The sequence below is a fragment of the Sminthopsis crassicaudata genome, chromosome 3 (assembly GCF_048593235.1).
Source record: "Sminthopsis crassicaudata isolate SCR6 chromosome 3, ASM4859323v1, whole genome shotgun sequence".
NCBI classification, from domain to species: domain Eukaryota; kingdom Metazoa; phylum Chordata; class Mammalia; order Dasyuromorphia; family Dasyuridae; genus Sminthopsis; species Sminthopsis crassicaudata.
The window spans coordinates 337,766,416-337,776,355 of NC_133619.1; the positions used below are offsets into that span (position 1 = coordinate 337,766,416).

The window sequence follows — 9,940 nt, forward strand, 5'->3', positions numbered from 1 at the left end:
ATAAGGAAAATGAACTGAACATATTAAATATAAAGACAAATTCGACCTCATGAATATCATTGAGATTTGGTGACATGAGATGTAATTGAAATGTCTCCAGAAGAGTCATATTCATATTATCAATTTTTTTAAACTTTGAACTATGGAGTTTGTTCTTTGAAGTTGGGGTTTGGGTAAAGAAGAGGGAATAGAATTAAAAAGGATTGTGGGTACCAGGTGTACTTTATCAACACTAATGGGGTGAAAGATATTGTTTGAGCCACTTTCATATAGAAAGAAGGGGAGAGAGAAAGAAAACACTATTTTGTTCTATGGGGAGTCAGTCAGAGTAGAATCTATCTTACCAGAGGTTAGATTATGGCATGAGAGGAAGAAGAAAACATAAGACTTTTTCTCCTTGAATGCCCAGGAGAGACTCTAACTGAAATTTTCTTACTGTCTGATATATTCTAAGAGAGTGAGAGACAGAGGCAGAGACAGAGACAGAGAAAAAAAGAGAGGCACAGGAGGGAGGAGGAAGAGAGAGAGAAAGAGGGAGACATAGACTAGAAAGAGAGTGAGACAGACTGAAACAGAGAGATACAGACAGAAAAAGGGAGATGGGGGACAGACAGAGACAGACACAGAAACAGAGACACAGAGAGAGAAAGACATACACAGAGACAGGCAGAGAGAGAATCAGAGACAGAGAGGGAGAGAAAGACAGACAGAGACAGAGAACACAGGTTTCAAATATATACAGGGTAAAGGTTTTCAGTTCATTTCTTTTCAAAGAGAAAAAAAGATTATTTAATTTCCTCTTTGTCTTAATCCTTTTGGCCCTTCTCTGTTGCTCCTACGCCTCTTCCTGGGCATTTCTTTAATGCATGACTGTCGGCTTCTAACTGCGGTTTCTCCCCTTAGGTGGTGATTCTTGCCAAGGATGAAGTGAAGCCACTTTTTCTTTGCAGCCTCAGAGAGTACCGGGTCTGAATGGGAAGATGTGGGAAATACTGGCGAGCGGTGTAAGGGCCTTTGAAAACAATAATGGGTATATGGGAGGCTGAAAATGTTGCATGCTATTGTCTGGGGCACTTGGAAGATAAATTTCACATTTAGCTTTTGCTTAGAACCAGGCAGCAGCATTGGTATGGCCAGTAATTGTATGACACATGGATATTTTGTTTTTTGAACATGGGGACAGCCATATGGGATCCAGGAGACACAAATTAAACAGACCAAGTAATTACTGGAAAAGAATTGACCAGGCCAATGAGATGGAGAATTCCCAATCCTCCATAAGTGAATCTGCTTGCTGATGTCATTTTTTATTTGCTCTTGAGGGATGGAATTGATGATGGCATGAACAATTTTAGCAGGCACAGATCCTCCCTCAATAATGTATGGTTTGATGTAGTTAAAACCCCGTGGACCTTGTTTTTTTGGTACAGTGTGGGCCTGATGTTGGGACCCGTTTCGGACCGGTCCTTGACGGTTAGGATCTAGTGCCATTAGAATCTCACTCTGATGGCTAGGAACTGGTAGAGATCTAGTCCTATAACTGGGTCTTGCCTGAGGTGTTTTGTGATTATTCAGCCTAATTGGAGGTGTGTGATTCGGACGGAAATTTCTGGAGCCTGGTACAGACTTATTCTGGTTTTTATGTTGGGCTAGAGTGTTGGGGCTAGGTGTGAAGTGGTGTATTGAACCCCCTGACAATTTTGTGTGGGATGATGGAAAGGAAGCCTGCGTGTTGGGGCGTGGAGCACTTTCCAAGTGATGGACACCGCGGGATGGACTTGGTGCCTGGTGGCAGCCAGGCAGACTTGTATTCTGTAAGGTTGAGCTCCTAACAGGTGTTGTCTTACCATTCTGGTCTAAAATTATGCTCTGGTGGTCTATTTCTACAGAAGTTGTTTTCCAGCACGCTTCTGTCTGAGTTGAGACACTGGCTTTGCTTTGAGAAATCAGGTTTGATATATCCCTAGCCTGGTAGGTAAGGCTGATTTGAGTTATGGTCTCATGGCTGGAGGCAGATAGAGTCTTTTTCTCTGTGTCTAGTGGAGATAGAACAGATGCTTTCCCATGGTCTGGACCTCTTCGTGCAGCAGCCTGGTGGCTGGTTCTTGGTGATGTGACCTTGTTCACTTGAGAGGTATCCAGGTGGTCAAGTCCCTCAGGTGAAGCTTTATCCTGGAGATCTAAGGCTTCCTGATCCTGACCTGTTATAACTGCAGCCTGATGGTCTGTCTTTGGTGATGTCATTTCCCAGCATTCTACCTCCATTGGAAATGAGGCTTGGGTGGTGGGGACCGGTAGACCAGCCTGCTCTTCAGGGCTGGGGGTTAGTGCAATTCTAGTTTTTTGATCTACATGGGACGGCGTTACACCCAGCACCTTGGACATCGGATGTTCACCACATCTTGATGGTGATGCTGTTTCCCTAGGGCACAGGTTAGTGTGTGAAGTCTTAGAATGTTGAGCTTCATTTGGTGATTCAAAAGCTGTGGCCCAAGAATAGGACTGGTTATCACAGGATGGTATGATTATGATGTGCTTCAAGTTGGTAACACTTTGACTGGACTTCTGCGAAGTCTCATCCTGGTTCTCGAGGCTCTCTGCCTCTGGTGGGTCCTGCTCTGGGGGGTCAGGGTCTGAACTAGGGATCTCTTCAGCCTCGGACGTGGGATCCTCGCTCCCTTGATCTTCCCAGGATGGAACTTCAGGGGATTGGCAGTCGGGGGGTGGTGGACTTGGGGACTTCTGGTCGTAGCTTGGAAGCTTCTCAGGTGGTTGGTTACAGCATTGGTTAATCTTAGAAACATGACAGGAAGGGCTTGGAGAATTCACTGTCTGGTGATCAGGATGCAATGGAGACTCAGGCTGATGTTTGGAGCTAGGTACCAGCACAAGTTGTTTATCAGTTTTTAATGGCACATCAGTTTTCCTGGTCCTGGTATTGGGCCGAGGAAAAGGCTTGGCTGAGGCCCGTGGATGCCCTCTGTGGAGTGTAGATGATTTAGCTGTAGCCTGGTGATGAAGATGCCCTAATGGTGCTACCACTGTTTTGTGATAGGCGTGAGGTACCTGTGGAGATGTAACTAGACGCTGGAACCATGGGGAGGGTGTGCTTTTGGACCAGGAGCAGGGAGGGGGTGTTTGCTTAATGATTCTGGTCAAGTGGTTGATGCGGGACATCTGCTTTATGGTGGACCTGTTGTTTTGTTTCCACAGTGGTGGAATCCGGTGTGGGGGACATGGTAAGAGCGTCTGTGGAGCCTGGTAATAGGGGCTTTTTCTAGTTGTTGATGCAGGAGAAACTGAGCAAGGGAAACAAAATATTACATAAATAAGTGTGAATGTGTTTATTTTACATATTTATACACACATGCATATATTTTACATATTTATACACATATATTTTATGTGTTTATATGAATACACACATATATTTGTATATTCACACATATGTATGTTTATATACTTACATATTTTATGTTTGCACACATAAGTATATATATTTTTATTCATGCAGATGCATATACTTTTATGTATTTACATACATACAAATATATCAATATATTCATGCATATACTTTTACAGATTTATACACTTATATGTATATATTATATATATGCATATATTTCATATATACAAATGCATATAGTTTATATATCTATGTACACATGCATATGTTTTATAGATTTATGCATGTGTGTATTTCATATTTCACATACATGTTTATTTTAGAGATTTATACACATGTGTACATTTATATATCCATATACATGTATATTTTGTATCATGCAATGTATTTTATACACAATATTTTATGCATCTACACATATGCATATATTTTATATATTTTTATGCATATGTAAATTTCATATATTTACACATGTTTTATAGATTTTATACATATAAATGTATATATTTTCTATATTTATAATACATATATATCCACACATGTATGGGGAGTCTATGGGGGGGTCTACAGAACATTGAGCTGTGGAAGCATTAGCCAGGAGATAACTTACATTTGTTATAGAAACTTTATATTCAGAAATTTTTTTTAACATATACCCTTTTTTTTTCCATATAGGAGGCTCTTTGAACTTAAGGAATATATCAAGCAAAGTAAGCAACCATTTATATAATAATACTTTTCCTCTAAAAACAAACTTTCAACCAACTAACCAAATGAACAAAACACTTGTTTTCCTAGTCCTATGAAGTAGGAATTACAAGTATTTTTTCCTTTGTTATTTTGCAGATGAGGAAAACTGGGATCTAGAGGCTTAAGCAATTTGCTCTAAGTTCCATGTATGTCTAATAAATGGTGCACAGACAGGAAAGGAAAACTGGAAAATTGAATTTCAGAGCATTTAAATGACTTAATAATAACTAGCATTTATGTAGCACTTTGAGATTTGGAAATATCTTATTTCATCTTAATACAAAAGTTTTATTTGATCCTCACAACAATCCTGAAAAACAGGTATTATTATTATCCCCATTTAAACAGGAGAAAATGTGCAGACAGAAAGATTAGTTAAATAACTTGCTCAGGACCACATTTCTAATAAATGCTAGTTTGAACTCAAATTGTTTCTTTCTGACTTGACCAAAGTATACATAGGTAATAAGTGGCAACAGTTGCATTAGAATTCAGGTTTTTAGATGTTTAAATCATTATTTTTTCCACTATAATGTTATATCTAAAATTTATAGCTTCTAGAATAATTAGATGAGCCACACAAGAAATTGTTGAGACATTCCATCTTGAGTGGAAAGGGACCTTGGAAACCATCTTGTCCACTTCTTCCCATTTTACATGTGAGTAAACTGAGGTCCTGAGAGGTTAAGCAAAGTAAAATGAGAGAGGTAAAAGGTGAATCCAGACCCTGTGATTCCATTTGCAATGCTCTTTTCATTTAACTAAGGCAAGTTCTCTTTGTGATGGGAGCCTCGCTGAAATGACTGAAAATTAAAGTTCTTACCTTTCAGAGGTATCCTGGCCCTTCTGACCTCCATTTCCTCTAAAGGGCTTCCTTGAGAAAACAACATATTAATGAAGGAATATAAAGTTCTCTCTCTGATTCTCAAAATGGCTACCAAAGACTGATGACACTTTCAGGGACTTCCTTCCTTCCTTCTTCTATCTCTCTTCTCTCCCTTCCTCCCAGTCTTCCTCTCTCCCTTCTTTCCTCCTCTTTTCTTTCTTTCCTTTCTTCCTTCTTCCCTCTCTCCCTCTTTTTCCTTCTTTCTTTCCTTCCTTCCTTCCTTCCTTCCTACCTCCCTCCTTTTCCTTCCCTCCTTCTTTCTCCCCTTCCTCCCTCCTTTTCCTTCTTTCCTTCCTCTTTCCCTCCCTTTTTCCTTCCTCTCTCCCTCCCTTTTTCCTTCTTTCCTACCTTCCTCTTTTTCTTTCCTTCCTTCTTTCTCCCCCCCTCCTTTTCCTTCCTCCCTCTCTCCCTCTTTTTCCTTCCTTCCTACCTTCTTCTTTTTCCTTTCTTCCTTCCTCCCTCCCTCCTCTCCTTTTTCCTTCCTTCCTTCTAATCTTCTTTCTTTTCCTTTCTTCCTTTCTTCCTCCTTCCTTTCCCTTCCTTTCTTCCCATCACCTTTCTTTTCCTTCTTTCTTTCTCCCTTCCCTCCTTTTCCTTCTTTCCTTCCTTCCTACCACCTTCCTTTTCCTTCCTCTCTCCCTTCTCCCTTCCTTCTCTTCTCTCTCCCTTCCTCCCTTCCTTCTCTTCTCTCTCCCTTCCTCTCTTCCTTCTCTTCTCTTCTCCCTCCCTCTCTCCTTCCCTTCCTTCCTTCTTCCCTCTCTCCTTCTTTTTCCTTCTTTCCTTCCTTCCTTCCTCCCTCCCTTTTTCCTTCCTTCCTCCCTTCCTATTTTTCCTTCTTTCCTTCTGACCTCCCTTCTTTTCCTTCCTTCCTTTCTTCCTCCTTCCTTCCTATCACCATTCTTTTCCTTCTTTCCTTCTCCCTTCCCTCCTTTTCCTTCTCTTCTCTCTCCCTTCCTCCCTCCTTCCCTCCCTTCCCTTTTTTCACTTCCTTCTCTTCTCTCTCCCTTTCTCCCTCTCTTCCTCCCTCTCTTTCTCCCTCTCTTCCTCCCTCTCTTCCTTCCTTCCTTCCTTCCTTCCTTCCTTCCTTCCTTCCTTCCTTCCTTCCTTCCTTCCTTCCTTCCTTCCTTCCTTCCTTCCTTCCTTCCTTCCTTCCTTCCTTCCTTCCTTCCTTCCTTCTAAATAGGCACCTCTGAATCCTTCCAAGATATCTTGGAGTTTACTGGCTAGATTTCTTTCTAAAGGACCAGGCCTTAAACCAAAACCAATCTGATTCTAATTGGCCACCAATAGGTCTTAGGCCAAAACCCATTTGATATTTGTTTGAATCCTGATTGATCCAGATTGAATATAAATAGCAATTATTGCTGATTTGACCAGAAACCCTGAAGGCCTTTTCAGATTCATCTATTTGTTTATTTGGATTTTTTTTTTTTTTTTGACTAGGTGAAAGGGGAGATTCTTTGCCCAATTGCTACCTAGCCTTAATCACTGAATAGGAGTTGCCTCAGACAAACTGAGACCTTGGAAAGACTTTAGCTTAAAAAGGCCAAAGTCTCCCATTGCATCCAGGACCATGTCCTGTCATCTTGATCTATATCTGGCCACTGGAGCCAGATGGCTCTGGAGGGGAGAATGAGGCAGATGATCTTGCACAGCCCTCTCTCTCTTAAATCCAGTTCACTTGCATGTCATAGTTATCACCTTCCTGCTGTCATGATCTTCTTCCAGAACTAAGGAGAAACAACTGGCCGAAGTCTAGCACATAATACACAGTAAGCAACTGGAAAACTAGGTTTAAAAAGACTTAGAAATTACTTGAAATTATTTTGATTCTACTGTCCTGCAATTAATTATTTTGTTAATATCTTGGACAATCCCTAAGATATTAAACTGAAATTTCTCTGGAATATCACATCCATACTTTGGATCTTTGGCCTAGGTCATCTAGTCTTTCCTTTTAAATTAGAGGTTTTTAAACTGAGGTCCAGGAAGTTGAAAAAAACTAATAACTACATTTCAGTATAATGGTTTCCTTTGTAAATTTGCATATTTTATTTTATGAATTTAAAAACTTTATTCTGGGCTTCATTAAACTACCAAAGAGGGTACACATAGCAAAAGAGGGTATATAGCAAAATAGGCTAAGAATCCCCATTCTAAACTCTCCCAACCCAGTCTTCTTGATTCCATTTCAATATCCCCTCTCTTCCATCATCAGAATCCATTCAGAATTTGGCCTGGTCCCGAATTGTCCATGAGTCAAAAGCAAGCTGCACTATAGAGTCCAGGAACTGGAACCTGAGACCTGCTGCTAGGCTTGATGCAGATTGTGGTCCCTTTAAGACCACAGATTAATTTATTCCTTTCTGATTCCCAGTCCCTCCTAGCTGACCTTTGATTCATAAATCCGTGTCAAAAGCACCCTTTTGAATTCCAATAGGAAATATCTGGACTCTCACAACCCCCATGGAATCTGAGCCAACTTGAGCTGTCCCAACCCCCATTCTAATGATCTGCTCAGGTTTCCCAACCCCCACCAAGCAAATTCTCACCCTCACTGAAACCCATCAAGGAGCCAATTTGGTACTCCACCCACAGGCCCCTTTAGCTAAATCTCTCATTATAAAAGAGCCAAGCTGGAGTCCTCTCTTTGCAGAAGGTCTAAACATGCCAGCCTTATGCCTGGCACCAAGGACTCTCTGCCCACTGGAATCCTATTTCTAGTGCCCTTTTACCTCTACCTTCACCTTTTACTAATTAGATTTTAATTTTACTTCCAAATCCCACAATAAACCTCCTTTATCAATCTAGGTTTTCAGGTCTGTAAATTCCTTTACAAAGGACTCTTGCACCTCTACTTCATTTAACCCGTATCCTTGCGCCGAATCCAAAGGGTTTGCAGAGGAGCTCCCATTTGACTCCCTGTACCCCGAGCCTGCCACTAAACCTCAATTAATCCTAATTTTATTTAGGTACCCCAATTCTAAACCTCATCAGGCCGACTGTCTATTGATGTTATGTTCTCATTGTTGAACACAGATTTCCGTCCCTTTCCTTTTGCCCCACAAGATTACATATCACATTTGTCCCTGGGGGAAAAGTTCCTCCATAATCAGAGTCAGTCCCAGAGGACCAAGACCTTACCATTAGGAACTTCCAAGAAGAGCAGGGTGTTTCAAATGTTCTAATGATTAGCAGTCTCAGCCAGCCTGATTCTTGCTTGTGGTTCTTTATGGTTACAAGATTTTCCAATAGGGAAAGGCTTACTTAGTTAGGGACTGGTTCTGTAGAATTATGAAGTAACTAAAATAAAAATCCAGTCATTTCAAAAGAGTAAGCACTCTCTCTGGAGAGGACCGTGTGCTGGGATACAAAGAAAAGTAGATGTTTTTTCCTTACATACTTAGTGCAGCACTGAAGCCTTTGGTCTCTTATCCCAGACAGAGGACCTAAAGTGGCCTTGACATCATAAAGCACCACTTGTTCTTTGTCCTCTTACAGGCAGAGCTGCTGTCCTGCTCATATTTAGGGGACTAGTCAGTGCAAGCAGGTCAGGAGCCCTCAGAGATGGAGGAAGGTATCTCATGGAGCTGTGGGGAGGCACTGGATGCAAGCAATACTGTGTTTTGGTTCTATATAAAACACTCATTTTCCTTTTGGTTCTCATCAGTTAGCGGCCCTCCTCCTTGTTCATAGTTCCTTTCAAGTCATTTAATAAACCTTTATTAAGTATCTATTATGTACCAGTGCTATGCTAAGTGCTGGACAGTAAAGAAAATCAAAGGATTGACTATTTCTTCAAGCACTGAGACGTGAGATAGAAGAGAAAAAGTTCAGCCATGCATGGATATGGCTCCTTTTTCTTTCTTTTTTTTTTTTTAAGTAGGACATTGAATCCACATATCTGATTTCCCATATCACTTTCTACAAATTATTTATTTATTTGTTTATTCAAAAATATTTATCTAGTTCTAGGTAGCACAATGGATATAGAGTGCCAGGCCTGAAGTTAGGAAATCTTATCTTTTCGAGTTTAAATCTAGCCTCAGATATTTCCTATCTGTGGAAGGCAAGATTTGGACAAGTCACTTTGATGAGGCTTGTAATTGGGGTACCTAAATGAAATTAGGTTTAATTAAGATCTAGTGGCAGGTTTGGGGTACAGGGAGTCAAATGGAGCTCCCCTGCAACCCCTTTGGATTCAGCGCAAGGATAGAAAGTTAAATGAGGTCTAGTGGCGGTGCAAGAGTCCCCTGTAAAGGAATTTACAGACCCAAAAACCTAGATTGATAAAAGAGGTTTATTATGGGGTTTGGAAGTAAGGTTAAAAGGTGTTAGGTAAAGAGAGGAGGGCACCAGAACTAGAGTTCCAGTGGGCAGAAATCCTTTGACATGGCAGGCATAAGGCTACCATGTTTGGGACCTCTGCAAAGAGAGGACTCCAGCTTGGCTCTTTATAATAGGGGGCTTAGGCTACAAGCTGAAGGGAGCTTGTGGATAGAGTCTCAGGTTGGCTCCAAGCTGGGTTTCAGACAGGGATAGAATTTGAATAGAATTCAATGGGTTTCAGGACTGAGCCAGATAAAGATGAAACTGTTTATGCTTAGGGTGGAGTCCCCTCCCTGAGGTAGAGTCCAAGGAGGTTTTCTCCTTTAAGGATTTTTCAGAGTTTTGTGGTTTCCTCGTCATTCCTCCCTCAAGCAGTTAAAACTTAAATTCATTTAAAGGAAAAAGACTTGGGGCAGAGTCTCTTATTGAGGCAGGGTTGAATATTTTCTCCCAAGATCTTCAGAGTAGAGGGATCCCTGCTTCATTCCCCCCCCCAAGCACTCACCTCCAAATGCATGTGGGAAAAGGGGCAATGATCTCCTCTTAACTGCTTTGAACTGACAAGGATG

The 9,940-nt window shown here is 41.1% G+C and overlaps 1 protein-coding gene across 2 annotated transcripts; it reads right to left on the reverse strand.

The window, feature by feature from the left end:
* Positions 1 to 761: 761 nt before the first annotated feature.
* LOC141561653 (uncharacterized) lies at positions 762 to 8,466 on the reverse strand. Of its 2 annotated transcripts, none has more exons than XM_074301551.1 (4): positions 8,187 to 8,466; positions 4,980 to 5,030; positions 1,848 to 3,299; positions 762 to 968 (listed from the first exon to the last, which is right to left on the reverse strand). In XM_074301551.1, the coding sequence occupies exons 2-4, from the start codon at positions 5,011 to 5,013 to the stop codon at positions 790 to 792; spliced, it is 1,665 nt and encodes a 554-aa protein (XP_074157652.1). In that variant the 5' UTR covers positions 5,014 to 5,030; positions 8,187 to 8,466; the 3' UTR covers positions 762 to 789. The 2 variants fall into 2 exon arrangements, with proteins under 2 accessions (XP_074157652.1, XP_074157655.1); XM_074301554.1 differs by having other exon boundaries at positions 4,980 to 5,026; positions 8,187 to 8,458.
* Positions 8,467 to 9,940: the final 1,474 nt, after the last annotated feature.

What these genes read in the sequence shown, in the direction of transcription:
- LOC141561653 (XM_074301551.1), bottom strand. Translation starts at nt 5,013, where the DNA reads ATGGAGGTCAGAAGGGCCAGGATACCTCTGAAAG. An exon ending in GGCCAGGATACCTCTGAAAG is followed by an intron (nt 3,300 to 4,979) that starts GTAAGAACTTTA and finishes TCCCTTGCTCAG; the next exon opens with TTTCTCCTGCATCAACAACT. An exon ending in CATAATTTTAGACCAGAATG is followed by an intron (nt 969 to 1,847) that starts GTAAGACAACAC and finishes CTTCCCATTCAG; the next exon opens with ACCCGGTACTCTCTGAGGCT.